This window comes from Sciurus vulgaris, assembly GCF_902686455.1.
Source record: "Sciurus vulgaris genome assembly, chromosome: 2".
NCBI classification, from domain to species: domain Eukaryota; kingdom Metazoa; phylum Chordata; class Mammalia; order Rodentia; family Sciuridae; genus Sciurus; species Sciurus vulgaris.
In genome coordinates this window covers 16,535,727-16,550,850 of record NC_136462.1, presented here as the reverse complement: position 1 = coordinate 16,550,850, position 15,124 = coordinate 16,535,727, and the positions used below count along the sequence as shown (strand labels likewise).

Below are 15,124 nucleotides of genomic sequence, written 5' to 3'. Positions count from 1 at the left end.
TTGGTAGTTTTTCTTGAGGCATTTTGTTTGAAAGGCTGGCCCTTAATTTAGTTGTTCTTTATTGAAAGGTGTTTGAGATTAGAAACCTAACCCTTAAAAGGTTATTCTAGTGGTCTCTGAACTTCACTGTGTGTGAAAATTACCCTGGGAATGTGTAAGAAGTATAAACCATCCTCTTCCTACTAATCAGAAGTCCGGAAAGTGGGACTCAGGTATTTATTTGTATTTTTAACAGGCTCATGGGTGATTCTATATTATAACAGTTTGAGAACAGAGCAACATTAACTTCCTTATTTGAAGTCTCACTATCTCACTTTAAATAATTAAAACTTAAGTATTGATAGTGTTTTGTGTATTGGTTCAAAAATAACTGCTAGAAAGTCACTGAAATTGTATTTAGTTTCTCATTTACTTGAAGTAACATTTATATACTTGAAAAATGTTATTTTAAAATCTACATTAATGGATTTTACTAAAGAACTAGTATAATTTAAACAATTCTGATGCAGGGAATAAGTTAAAGGATCAAAATAGAGTCTGCATATATTCATACATGTGAAAATTCAGGATGTGATAAAAATTGCCTACTAAGCCAGGCAGATTATTGGATTATTAGATAATTTGAAACTACAGTGGATGAGTAATGATTTCTTATACTAAAAGAATCCATTACTGATGCTGGGTGCTGTGGGGCATGGTGCAATCCCAGCAATTTGGGAGACTGAGGCAGGAAAATCACCAGGTCAGACTGGGCAATTTAGTGAGTTAAAAAAATTTTAAATAAATTTTAAAAAGGATTGGGGATATAGTTCAGTGGTAGGACATTACTGGATTCAATCCCCAGTACAAAAAAAAAAAAAAAAAAATCCCAGAAAATAAAAAGTTAAAATTTAAAAAAATGATACCATTAAAGTTCAAGAAGGAAAAACAGAAGTATAGTAATTGTATAAATAGGATCAAGGGAAAATTTTAAAACATGACTACAGTCAGAAAACCTTAGTAGGAAAGATTGATAAATTTGAGAAAATAGAAGTAAAATTTACTAAGTAGCAAAAACAGAAGTTTAAATAAAGCCAAACTTTGGTTTTATTTTATTATTTTACCTTTTTACAGATTACACTTCCACACACAAACAGAAATGCCCAGGCACATGCCTTCATACCTACTCATTTAATCAAGAACATAAACACTATGAAAAGTAGATGCTTCTCAGAGAAGTTCTGGATCCATGTATTGCGTGGCTTTTACATAGGCTCTTGTTTTCTTGTCAGCCTACCAGTGGCCATTGACCCTCTCCATGCAGGTGAAAATCACCTCCCAGACATAAGACAACAGCTAAGCTCCAGCTACCCGCACCCTGCCCATGGTGCTGGGGATTGAACCCAGGACTTCACACATACTAGGGAAGTGCAGTACCACTAAACTATGCCCCCCAGCCTTCCCATTTTAACTACACAAATAGCTTTTCATACTTAGAGCTTGAAAGAACTTAATTGATCCATGTATACTTTTCCTCTGCAGGGAATGTTTATGAACCCAGGACTTCACTGGTTTTTGAACTAAAAACAATGTTAGCATGGGCTCATGTCACCTGGAATGAAAATGCAGAATTGTGCCCAGGGATCCTTGAGCCACGTCTCTGCCCCAGCTCTCCTGGGTTAGGAGGGCAGTTTCCTACCAACCCCCTCACACACAACTGTGATATGAATGTGTCCCCCAAAGTTCATGTGCTGGAAACTTAATCCCATGCAACAGTAGAGAGGCCTTTAAGAGGTGAATAGGCCATGCACGAGGGCTGTCCTTGAGAATGGATTAATTGCCATTATTGTAAGTGAATTCCTGATAAAAGAATGAGTTTGACCCTTGTCTCTTTGCCTAACCCAATCACTCCTTGCTGCCCCATGTGATGCCTTCTGCCATGTTATGATGCAGCAAGAAAGCCCCCACCAGATGTGGAGCCTTGGTTTTGAACTTCTCAGCTTCCAGAACCAAGAACCAAACAAATTTCTGTTCATTAAAATCTATGGTATTCTGTTATAGCTGCATAAAATACCAATAATAAAAGGATAAAAGATAGGATAGTACAGAAAACAGGCAAAGGAAGTGATTTAGAAACTCATAGAAAAAGGAATATCTGATATGTTGAATTTCTAACCTCTGTCATAATTAAAGAAATAAAAACCCTGATAATGGGAGTTGGGGGTTGAGGGGTGACAGAAGAATGGAGGAACTTTAGATTACTTGGAAATGAGAGGGGGTGGTATGAAAAATGGTGGAATGAGACAGATATCATTACCCTATGTACATGTATGATTACACGAATGGTATGAATCTATATCGTTCACAACCATAGAAACAAAAAGATGTATCCCATTTGTGTACAATGAATCAAAATGCAGTCTGTAAAAAGAAAATAATTTAAAAAATTAATTAGGTGTGATCAAGAACCAAAATACTAGCAAAATGCTTATGTTTGCAAAAGTTGAAGGAATAAATGTTTCAGTCAATACCACTTTCACATTTAGGACTAAAAAGTGCCATTGTTGGTCTTCAAAAAAAAAGAGAGAGAGAGAGAGAGAAATCAAAACTAAAACAATAGTAATATGCTGTATATTATTTAATTGGATTGGCAGAGATGAAGAAGCTCTGTGGTGTCTGGTGTTGTCAAGGATGTGGAGAACAGGCTCCACACGTGGGCATTGCTGGTGGGAGTGTACTTTGATACAACCCATTTGGAGGCTGTTTGCAACTGCCAATGACACTTTAAGATGAGTATGCTCTTTGGGCGATTTTACTTCCAGGAAGTTTGCTTTAGGATCTTTTCATACTAGCACACAAAGATATATATAAATGATTTTATATTGTATTAATTGCATACACTACTTTTTTGTTCATTAGTCAAGTATGTAAGTATTCTAAGGGGAAAATGGAAATAAACTAAGGTTCACCAAAAAGGGACTGGTTAAATAAATTATGGAGTACTGTGCAGAAGTAAAAAATAATTAAGTGAATTTCTTTGTTTTGAAATGGACAGTGAATGCCAAGACACTAGGAGTGAAAACAATAAACTATGTACTGAAATCTGTAGGATGATTTTGTATGTGTGTCTTTTTATGAACAAAATTTCTTGAAGGATACTCAAACTTTAAACAGCCTCTGTCAACTGGAATTTGGGCATCCTTTAATTTTGTACCCTTTTGTAGTATTTATTTAGCATCGTCTAGTATTTTATAAGTTTATAAAACTTAATTGAAAAACTACATGTGAGGGCTGGGGTTGTGGCTCAGTTGCAGGCACTTGCCTAGCATGTGCCATGCACTAGATTTGATTCTCAGCACCAAATTTAGTGCTTCTAGATACTTATATAAATAAGTAAAATAAAGGTCCATTGACAACTAAAAAACATTTTTAAAAAAAACTACATGTGAAGTTGCTGACAAAATAAGTATTTCAAGTCTAAAATTTCCTGAAATTACATAAACCCATTTCTTTGCCCATTAGTCCTCCACGTTAAGAACCAGCTGAGGGATAGCCATGAGATTTAAACAAATAGAAGACAAACCTTTAACTTCATTGAGAGTGAAAAAGAATGTTTTTGTATGAAGGCACACATACATACATACATGTTTTAGTCATAACAGAATCATTCTGTATGCTCTAATATGTAGCTTGTTTTTTCACTTTTGGTGTTAACTTTATTATTGATAAAAACAGAATTAGAGCAGTAGCATTAGATCTATGACCAAAGGATTTAGTAGTCTCCTTGAGTTGAACTAATCTATCATGTGTGGAGACATGGTTGTATAGCTGACAGACCTTCTCCACTCAGGAGGGCCCATTATTTTTGTAAGAATATGTTAAAATGTAGTATTCTTATGTTTTATCTAGAATTAATTAATAAATATTTTCAAATATAACTTTTGTAAACAAAACTTTGGGATTCCAAGCAATTTTTAAGACTTTGAAGGGATCTTAAGACCAAAAAGTTTGAGAACCTCTGTTATAGTGGAAACATGAAAAATTAAGAATATTTTGGAAGTTGATTAATTATTGTTTATTAATTTTCCAGTATCTAGAAGTACTAAATTTGGTGCTAAGGAAAAGGTATATCACATGGTCTTGCTTGCAAAGAAATTATCACATTTTATGGCTTCTAAAAACGTTGTGTTTTCCACTTTTGACATCTCTGAGATTGGGGTGCATCTTGCAGTAGGTAGCATCCTCTGATGGTTTGTGGCCACGTGGCACTTGTCATGTAGTTGTCACAGTTCACTTATAAGGGAACTTGGTAGTTATTCCTGGCAGCATCGTACTTTAGATGGTGAGCGAGGTAATTGTTTCTAATTGTTGCCTGAAAGCTTTTGTTGACACCTGCTGGTAAGATCAAGAAAGCGCAGACATCAGCACAGCAAAATGCCTGAGTGTCCATAGCTTGGAAGGTAAGTGAAACATGCCTTTAAGAAATGTTGAGAGGCTGGGGTTGTAGCTCAATGATAGAGCACTTGCCTAACATGTGTGAGGCACTGGGTTCATTCCTCAGTGCCACATAAAAATAAATAAATAAAATAAAGGTATTGTGTCCATCTACAACTAAAAAATAAGTTATTGGTAGATTTTAAATGTTCTCTGAACAAAAAATGAGTGTATGAGGTGATGCATATATGTTAATTAGCCTGATTTGCACATTCCATAATGTATATGCATGTATCAAAGAATCACATTGAACCCCATAAACCCACATTATTAATCACCAATGAAAATAAAATTAAAAAACAAGAAAGAAAAGCTGTATTACCAATGCATGACACAGTGTGGAAAAACCTGGGTATGGATGACCAGATCAGAAAGGGATTCAGAAGATTGACTCTGCACATGAAGAAATACTATATTCAACTTACTTTGCATATCTACTTCATATAAAGTATGCAAAACAGCAGTAGGGCATATAGTTTAGGTCTGAATATATCTAAATAAGTGTCAGAATGGGTGTCAAATAAAAATTCTGTGTTTAAAGAAGCATTGCGTGGTGCTGCTTAGAATTGGTGGCATCTCTTAGATTTGATATAATATGATTACAATCACACAAAAAATTGAATCCTACGAAGAACAAGTGCCTAGGTCACGGAGAATGTCATGTAAGTTGAGAGGCAGAAGAGAGCCATGTGCAATGAGGGCACAGCATAATTAATCTTAAGGATGTGGAACCTGAATTAGGCCTTGAAAGTGGGTTTGAGAGATACAGCATTCATCGATACACTAGATATACTAGAAGAACTGGGATCAGCCTGGGCCACATAGTGAGGCCCCATCACACAAATGATGATGATGGTACTATTAAATGCATTTATTTATGATTATCAGAGTTTAGAAAGTGTATATAAAAACCAGAAGGTACCTTCAGCTCCCCCCCCCCCCCCCTGGTGCTGGGGATTGAGCCCAGGACCTGTACATGCAAGGCAAGCACTCTACCAACTGAGCTATAACTCCAGTCCCTGCCTTCAGCTTTTAATGGTCTCTGTATTTCTGAACTTTGGGTTGCCATCATTTCTTTCCTGAATTCTTGGTCTCCTTGCTACCATTCCTCACTATTTTGGTTTGACCTGTGCTTACCAGCCAGGTTATTCTTTAAAAATGTGAATACAGTATGATTATGTTACTCCTCTGCTTTTAATCCTCTAATAACTTTCTCTAAACTTCGAAGGAAAAACATCTGAAGCTCTTCCCATGCTGAGAAAGGTCCTGATAGCCTCTCTGGTCTCCTGTGCTGCTCTCCCTCTTCCTCACTTGTGCCTGTGTGGTTCTTCCAAGTTCTTCCATCTTAGCTGCATATATTTGCTAGTTTCTCTGCCCTTGTGAGCTTCGCCCAGGTGTGCTCAGGTCCTGGACCCTCACTTCCTCAAGGTCCCTGTTCAGATAGCCCCTCCTTCAGGACGATCGCCCTTCTGCAGCACCCCCCTCCGTCCCTCCCTCCCTCTCCTGCCCTGCCCTGCTGTTTCTCCTCATGTCACTCATCCTCACCTGACATTACGGGTATTTTTCCACTTGTTTGTCTTCCCTACCAGATGTAAACTCCTTGAGGACAGTGACTTCATCTTTTTGTTCTATCATGTCCCTAGGGCCTAGAATAGTCTGGCACATGATTCTGTTACCGAATGAATGAACTTAAATTGGTTAGACAAAAAATTTCTTGTCCAGTATTAATAGAGTATCACTCTTCTGTCTTGAGCAGGAAATGAACAATGGTTCATCAGCTGCTGAATACTACAAAGAGGTTTTGAAACAAGACAATACTCATGTGGAAGCTATCGCATGCATCGGAAGCAACCATTTTTATTCTGATCAACCAGAAATAGCTCTCCGGTTTTATAGGTGTGCTTTACATTCAGTTTTTAGAACTACTTTCTTGAAATATTGGTGAAACAGTAATGAAGTAAACAGTAATGAAGATAAATGAAACTGTAATGTTTCATTTAATGTTTCATTTAATGTAATGCCATGGGTGTATGAATCTAAAAATTCTAATATGTAGATGCTTTATGAGCATTAAAGTGACAGTCAATAATTTGTAACTCTGTAGGGGTTGGCCCATTGTAGAAACTTACCCAGATGATTGTGTGTTTAGCTCATTGTAAAAGTTAGCTATTTCATCCACAAACGATAGCACTGTAGTTACTTAACCCTTCTTATCATCACTGACTCCGTGAATCCATCGAATGGAAAGACACTGAGTGAAACTGTAAGAGATTTACAAGGAACAGTGGGCTCCATGTTCTGAACCTTGATGAGGACCTGAAACAGAATCAGCTGCTTTGTGAAGTGTTATCAATTCGTTTTCCAAGTACTTTTTTTTAAAAAGTCTAAATAAACTGTGCTCACTAGTTCTCTTTTGAGTTCATACTTACTTTATCCTGCACGTGACTTATGAAATTCTTTTTTTTTTTTTTTTGAACTGGAGATTAAACCCAGGGGCGCTTAACCAATGAGCCACATCCCCAACCCATTTTTATATTTTTTTATTTAGAGACAGTCTCGCTGAGTTGCTTAGGGCCTCCCTAAGTTGCTGAGGCAGGCTTTGAACTCTCAATCCTCCTGCCTAAGCCTCCTGAGCCACTGGGATTACAGGTGTGTGCCACCGCGCTCGGCCTAAAATTCGTTATTAAATTATGATTTCAGCCCTTGGGTAATATGAAGGAGAGATAACTGACAGCTGCCAAGGGTTCCTTCCAAATATATGTTGAGAACATAAAATATACACATTCTGCCCAGTGCATGTGCAGCTGAACCAATCCCTACCCTCAAAGTGGGTCATGGGTTTCTCAGGGCAGCTGTCCTGGATTTTCATTTGCTTCATTAAATTTTCTTGTCCTTTGTCCCTTGGGATTTATAAAGTCTAGAGGCAAAATGGGGCTCTTGAGTTGCAGTGGAAAAGCTCAGTGGATAGTGTAGTGGTCCACTGGTGGTCGTGTCTTCTCAGTGGAAGCTCAGTGGAAGTCAGTAGGTCTGACTTAACTGTGAAATACTGATGGCCAAAAGTAGGATGCAACTCCCGAAAACTTAGAAGTAAAACAGTCCTCAAATTAGATGAGAAGGTCTTAGCAATTTACCAAGGCTTTATAAAGCTGAAATGTGTGAGTTTTACCTTACATGACTATTTATTTCTTATTTCTGTTCTCTAACAAAGCTTTTTGAGGAAAAATATATAGAAGTTGTTTTTTGGCCAGTATGAAAGATATACTTTTGTATTTGTTTTAAACATTTTTCTTTCATTTGTAATAATACCTTTCATTTCTATTCTTTGGGGGTAATACTAGTTATAAGGTGAATTCATTTCTAACTTTTTTTTAAAAAGTTGGCTTTGATAAAATTGGTGTGACTCAGCTTTTCTTTGTGCTACTTAAAAAGGCGACTCCTGCAGATGGGCGTTTATAATTGCCAGCTTTTTAACAATCTGGGGCTGTGTTGCTTCTATGCCCAGCAGTACGATATGACTCTGACCTCATTTGAACGTGCCCTTTCTTTGGCTGAAAACGAAGAAGAGACAGCTGATGTTTGGTACAACTTGGGACATATAGCTGTGGTATGTTGTCTTTGGATATAATTTCTTTAATAAAAAAAGGTAGCCATTAATTTGTTTGAAGAAATTTTCAGATTATTTATTATAAGTCTAGACTTCTAATAGTCTTATGTATAATTTGAGAGATTTCTGGGAGTCACTATCGCTCATTTTATATCTCCAAGTTAAGTGCACTTACACAGAATTCACACTTGACCCTTGCGATCAGTACTTGTTGCTTTTTCTATGTAGTGGGAAAGATTTATAGAGGAAGGAAGATGGCAGGAGGAAGCACGTGTATTCATATATGTGAATGTGCTTTTCTTTCCAGGGAATAGGTGATATGAATTTGGCCCATCAGTGCTTCAGGCTGGCTCTGGTCAACAACAACAGCCATGCTGAGGCCTACAACAACCTGGCTGTGCTGGAGATGCGGAAGGGCCATGTTGAACAGGTCCGGGAGCTACTGGGGGCGCCGTGGACAGTCTGCTTTCTTCACAGAACAGCTGTCATTTGTGGCTGTTGTAATATGACTTAAAAATGAGCTCTAGAGTCTGATAGGCCTGGGTTTGAATCCCAGCTCTGTCGTGTATTAGCTATGTGACCTTGGGCAAGTTACTTCCTGAGTCCAAAAAGAACATTCCATTTTATTAGGACACCGTATCCCTTTGTGGTCTTCTCTGTGTTGCTGAACTGTTGCATGATTCACCACCCCACCCACCATCTAGCTGTTCCTGCCCAAATACTGGGAGCCCACCTTGAAACCTCTTTTCCTTCTCGTGCCACCCCCATGCCCACATCACATTCAGCAAGTCCTGTCAGTCCTACCTCAAAGCCCCATCCTGAGCCTGACTTCATTCCCTGCCCTGCCACCATCTCTTGCCAGGACAACCACAAGAGCCTCCTGGCTGGTCTTCCCCGCCACTTACATCAGCAAGTAAATGTACCCTATGATACATCCTCCTCAGAACAGCCTACATGATTTTTTATGAAACAATATTATTTCATTCCTACTTTTTTGCATAAATTCTTTAGTTAACTTCTTGCATTTGAAAAAAAAAAAAAAAAAAAATCTGGCCTTCTGACCCTAACCTGTGAGACTCCACATAATCTGGCTTCTGCCTCCTCTCAGACCATGTCCTTGGCCACTCCTTTTCCATTAACTTCCAGGCATGTTAGCTGTCTTGCTCTTCTGCAGATATGCAGTGCTCACTCTTCCTTTAGGGCATCTGGAATGTTCTTCCCTCAGGTCTTGCAGTGACATTTCTTTTTGTCACTCAGGTTTTAACTACCACCTCCTTAGAAAGGCCATCTCAAACACCATTGAAAGGAGCCCTTGGGGGCTAGAACATCTTCTACTTTTCGTTTTTTACTTCACAGTGCTTCTCATTGTGCCAGATACTGTCCTACTTTATACGTAGAATGTAGAAGGTCAACTGCATGAAAGAGGAACCCTATCTGACATGTCACTGGTATGTTCTCAGCATCAGTAAGTGCCCAGCCCCGGGCACATGCCAAGTCGGTATTCGTGAAGCAAATGGATGATCTATAAAAATAGAGTAACACTAGTGCCTACTGGAAGGTGTTTCTGTGAGGATTAGATCATGCACGTAAAGCACTTGGCACACTGGAGGGTGGTATTGAGCACATGATCTGTGCTTAATAAGTTGAACTGTTGAACTATTTTTTTTTTTTTTTTTTTTTTTTTGCGGTGCTGGGAATCGAACCCAGGGCCTTGTGCTTGCAAGGCAAGCACTCTACCGACTGAGCTATCTCCCCAGCCCAATAAGTTGAACTATTATTACATATATAACAAAAGTTTATAATGCTAAATATACTCCTACAATATCCATGGTTATTAGGGTCAAATATTCTCTGCCACTTTAGAGAGGAACACATAGAGACTTGAGTGAAAGTCACTTTACCCAGATCACAGACATGATGAGCAGCATGCTGGGCCACAAACCTGCTCTTCAAAGCACAATAACACAAAAACAAGGTCAGAAGCATTATTTCATAAATGCTCCCAAAATAAATAAGGTGGATTTGTATTTTATAAGCATTATTCTAAGATGGCATGCTTTCTCATGGAATTTTGCCCATATTCATGTTAGGCAAGTACTTCTGTGATTGTCTCTGCCCCCATCTTGGTCATTGTCTTTCCCTCCTCCTTCCTGTAGTTTCTCTAGTATACAGTTAATTCAAAACGGTCTGGCAAAAGGTTTTATACTAACTCCACTTCATTATTGAAAATATTAACATCCAGCATCCTATATGAACGGATATCCTCTTATTATCCATTTAAAAAAAATACACGAATTTGTCACCAGATCATGGAAATGGGTTTTGAGTTTAGCTGCAAGTTGGAGTGTTGCTAATGGGTTTGTGTCTTAATGATGCATGTATGAGCATCGTGTGCCACTCCTCACGCGGTCTCTGCAATACGTGATTCTGTAGGGGACAAAAAGTAATGTGAACTTGTGTTCTGCATACTTTAGAGAACAGAAAGCTTATCATTTTCCATTGCTAGAAAACTTGGTAGCAGCACAGTAAATGCTCACTCACTATCATCCAGCTCAGAGCTGTGGGCTTTGAAATTTATTATAATTTTTGGTCTTTTTTTGTTGTTATTGCCTTAGGGTGCAGATACTTGAAGCCTGTTAAATCAGTTACCACCAAAAAAAACTTTGGATATTGACTAAATTTAAAGCATTGAGATTACATTTTAAGTTGTATGTCAAACTGAAATGTAAATGTTATAGACAGTGGTTCTCAAATAACTTTAAAGCTGCTCTAAATTTTCAATTCTTGTATTTTCTCTCTTGAAATGTTTACTGTTACCATAATTTGAGTATGTATCAGTAGTTAATTATATTTCAGTAAAAGTCTCTTATATTTCATGAGGAATGTCATCTGTATTTACCCAGCACCATGTTTATTAAGATCCCATCTTAGGTAAAGACTTCTTTTACCAATAGAACTCCCAGATATAGAACTGCTATGTGCTTATATGCCTTTGGTTCTCGTTTCTTTTTTTTTCCACAGGCAAGGGCACTTTTGCAAACTGCATCGTCTTTAGCACCCCATATGTATGAACCACATTTTAATTTTGCAACCATATCTGATAAGGTATTCTCTTTATTAATTTACTATCTGATATGTTTCTTGTCTTTGGGTTTAAAAAAATTAAGATAAATAAGAAAATTATAACCTTATGTTCCTGAACAGAAGATTGATTTTTCAGTTTGGAAGAATTAAAGTTTTTAAGTTATTTTTATGTACACAAACATCTTCACTTAATAAGCTTTAATTTATCTTTGGATATTGACTAAATTTAAATGGAAGAAGAAATCTTTTATGCTTTAAAACTTAATATTTAATCATTGAATAAATACTCATTAGTTAATTCTTGGTTTGGGAAGGATTTGTAGTAGGCTTTTACAGCAATGAATTCCTTTATATTTGTAAACCATATTGCCACCAAGTCTCTTGCCGTGATTGCTGTAAAATTAGGAATGTTAGTGAAATTAGGGATACTAATTATGGACAATATGGGGGAAATGCAGCTTGTTGCAAGTCAGAGTCAGGGAATATCCAAAAGCTGAAAGAAATCATGTGCCATTTTTAATAAGATGAAAACAAAAAAAAAGGTATCTTGTAACCGTTCCTTGGATACTTCCCTTTAACATGGAAGGTGAGTCTGTCTTGAGAATGAGGAAATGGCTAAAAATGTTTGTGATGTAAATAAGAGTCTTTATTAACGAAAGCCATAAAAATTTGTTGTTTTTTATAATATGAATATGAAGCTATATGCACTCATTCCTGTTTTGAAAATAGAATAAGCTATTATTCATGAATTATGATATTTTGTGATTGATAAGTACCAACCGCTGTTCAAGGTGCTTTACATACCTTCTCAGATTCTCTGCCAGTCCCCTCTGTAGTATCCTTACTCATTTTCTCATACGACTGATATTTCACTTATTAAGCCTGTGCTGTGTATCAGGCCCTGTCATTGAAATGAAGGATATAGTAATGAGTTAAACAGGCAAAAACCTCTATCTACCCCGTGAAGCTTATGTTCTAATGCAAACCAAGGCTCAGGGAGGTTAAGAGCCGCCCTCCCGCAGTCACATGAGTCTGGCCGTTCCAGATTCACTCCCAGCTCCAGGGCTGCCACTTAGTTAAACCACGGAGAAGACTTGATGACTTGCTTTCAGGAAGATCAGCACGTTTTGACAATTTATATCTCAAACAAGGTATTTCTTTAAGCAGAAGACAACATTTCCACACAAGAAAATAGTATATTAAAAGAAATGTTGTGGTTTTTAAAATGAAACAGTTCTTTTTTTTGCAAGGGGAGGGGTACCTGGGATTGAACTTAGGGACATTTGACCACTGAGCCACATCCCCAGCCATATTTTGTATTTTATTTAGAGACAGGTCTTACTGAGTTGCTTAGCACCTTGCTTTTGCTGAGGCTGGCTTTGAACTCATGATCCTTCTGCCTCAGCCTCCCAAATCACTGGAATTACAGGCCTATGCCGCTGTACCCGGCCAAAACAATTCATTTTTAATACATATTTATTTTACCCCAAAACCACCAGATTGAACTATCTAGATTTTTTGTGTGCATATACCCAAAAGCTGTCTTTTTAGAGGTGGATACATGGATCAAGATAAATTGAGACATTCAGGTAGGATATTTTTGTGTTTTTCTTTAGGCTGGACTTTAACACAGTTCATTTTCAATGAACTTTTTTCTTCTTTGTAAACTTTAAAAACCACACATCTTCCCAATACTATTCGTTAGCACTGTTTAAAGCCTCTCAGCATATTATTATGCCTTAAATATAAGAATTTTTTCTTGAATTTCCTGTTTAAAAGATAATACCCTAATCAAAATGTGTATTTATGATACATTATAAATAGTTTTCCTCAGCTATATAAAACAGGTTGTTTAGGCATACAAAATGTCATTTTATGTTTATAGTACTCTCAATAACAGGGAAAGAAACAAAGGTTTCTGAATTCATAACTAGATAGCTGTAATGGAGTATAAATTATTTATATATTGGTTATTTTATCTTTCTCAAATTTCTCAAAATGGAATTATAATCCAGGTGAGAGAGTTCTAAAATTTAAGTGGCATATTTGAGTAATTTACCTCTAGGGACCCTTTGAATTCCTACAGCATGCAGATGTAGGTCTTTATTTTTTTCACTTCTGTATATTCATTTTTTCTGGTCTCATTCTGCTCTTTTCCTGGCATTTCTTACAGATTGGAGATCTACAGAGAAGTTATGTTGCTGCTCAGAAGTCTGAAGCAGCATTTCCTGATCATGTGGATACACAACATTTAATTAAACAATTAAAGCAGCATTTTGCTATGCTCTGATTGTTCTTAGCCCAAATATATTTTTATGAAGAGACATTACACAGGGGGAAAAAGTGGTATGTATGTATGTATGTATGTATGTATGTATCTGTAATATAATATATATTATACAGACATAGTGAAGGTATCATATCAGAGTTTATACCATAATATATAATGAACACTTTATAATGAAATGGCAGAGTTAAGCATTTCTAGGTATACTGCATTATATGATTAATGTTTATATGTTTTCCATTTTGATGGATTTCCTCAAATTTTCATAAATATGCATTTTTAAAGTCCTTAAGCATTAGCCATTGTATGGCTTAAGTGGTCTGAAGTCTGCCTTTGAAACTATCCTTTTATGGCTAATAGGATGTGTATTTATCCTACATAGAGACTTTTTTGAAGCTTAAAATTGTATTTCAAACTATTTTTTTATCAGCTACTTCGTGATATATATATACACACATATATGTACATATGTATTATGCTTTAAAATAAATCAGTATGTAAAACACAAATTTGTCATTTTTCATGAGTTTTATTTTGTTCATCTCAGATGAAACAGATTTTTCCAAAGTTCAGATGATCTTATATATCAAGTCAGTAAAGTCTTATTTAAATGTTGTACTACTAATTTTTTTTTCCAAAAAGGCTGTTTTCAGAATATCATATTAAGATAAGACTATCAGGATTATAACTCATAAGAGTCATAGACCAGGAGTCCCACCTATGTTCAATACCAAGAAAGGCTATATCCTACTACCACAGTATTATAAAGTTCCTGGGAAAATGCTGGAACTTCTCTTATCCTTATTTAGTGGAACTCTCATTAGAGTGTTCACATAAGGAAATCTGTTAAATCACTCATATTTATATTATGTTCAGATATGTGTAAATAGTACTACTTAATTGACAGAAACAATAACAAATAAATTGAATTCAGGGACTTATGGACTGATAAAAGACCAGGAGGGACTTCAGAGAATGTGAGCAAATTCCTTTGTGATGAAGACAAAGGAAGGAAGGTCTTGAGTCACACAGCTGGTTGGTGGTACAGTGACAACCAGAATCCAATATCTTGTTTCTCTGCTTTGAACTTGAAACTTTCTTGGATCTCCATTATATGTTAGTGCTTGTTTAACTCTCAAAAATTTCCTCAAGCACTGTCTAGTATCCTGATACTGTATTCAATATTTAGATTCAAATTACATGCAAGTCAATTCTTAATTTAAAATAAGAGCTAAATAACAACAAATAACAAATTATTGAGGATGTTGAATATCCTGGACATGATTCTAAGCACTTTACGTGAGTTAATTTCATTCCCACTACAGTCCTATGCAGTGCTGTTATTATTCCCATTTTACTAATAGAAAACTGAGGCACAAAAAAAAGTTAAGTGTCAGAGCTGATACTCAAATGTAGGCAGCATGGCACCTTTTGTATGAGCTCTTAAGCACTGTGTTGAATTGCTTCTCAGTGTTTCTCCTGTAAATAGAGCTCCTATTATTTTTTAAATGAGCATTGTGTGCATTAGCAAAATTGAATAATAAGGGAATAGTTACACAACAAAAATAAATGATTCAGGAGTCCTAAGATGATATGGAGAGATTTTTGACTTGAATTGTGTCAATGCAGTGTGATCACTGATGCAGCAAATGAGTCAGAATGGCTAAGGGCAGAAT

General features: G+C 36.6%; 1 protein-coding gene across 3 annotated transcripts in view; it reads left to right on the top strand.

Moving 5' to 3' along the window:
- Positions 1 to 13,617, top strand: part of TTC8 (tetratricopeptide repeat domain 8) — a 53,708-nt gene extending 40,091 nt beyond the window's left edge. For all 3 annotated transcript variants that reach the window (XM_079129280.1, XM_079129279.1, XM_079129281.1), the window contains 5 exons: positions 6,230 to 6,369; positions 7,903 to 8,077; positions 8,385 to 8,507; positions 11,099 to 11,182; positions 13,335 to 13,617. In XM_079129280.1, the coding sequence (XP_078985406.1) occupies positions 6,230 to 6,369; positions 7,903 to 8,077; positions 8,385 to 8,507; positions 11,099 to 11,182; positions 13,335 to 13,451 (639 nt within the window). In that variant the 3' untranslated portion in view covers positions 13,452 to 13,617. The remainder of the gene's footprint in view (positions 1 to 6,229; positions 6,370 to 7,902; positions 8,078 to 8,384; positions 8,508 to 11,098; positions 11,183 to 13,334) is intronic.
- The last annotated feature ends 1,507 nt before the right edge of the window (positions 13,618 to 15,124 follow it).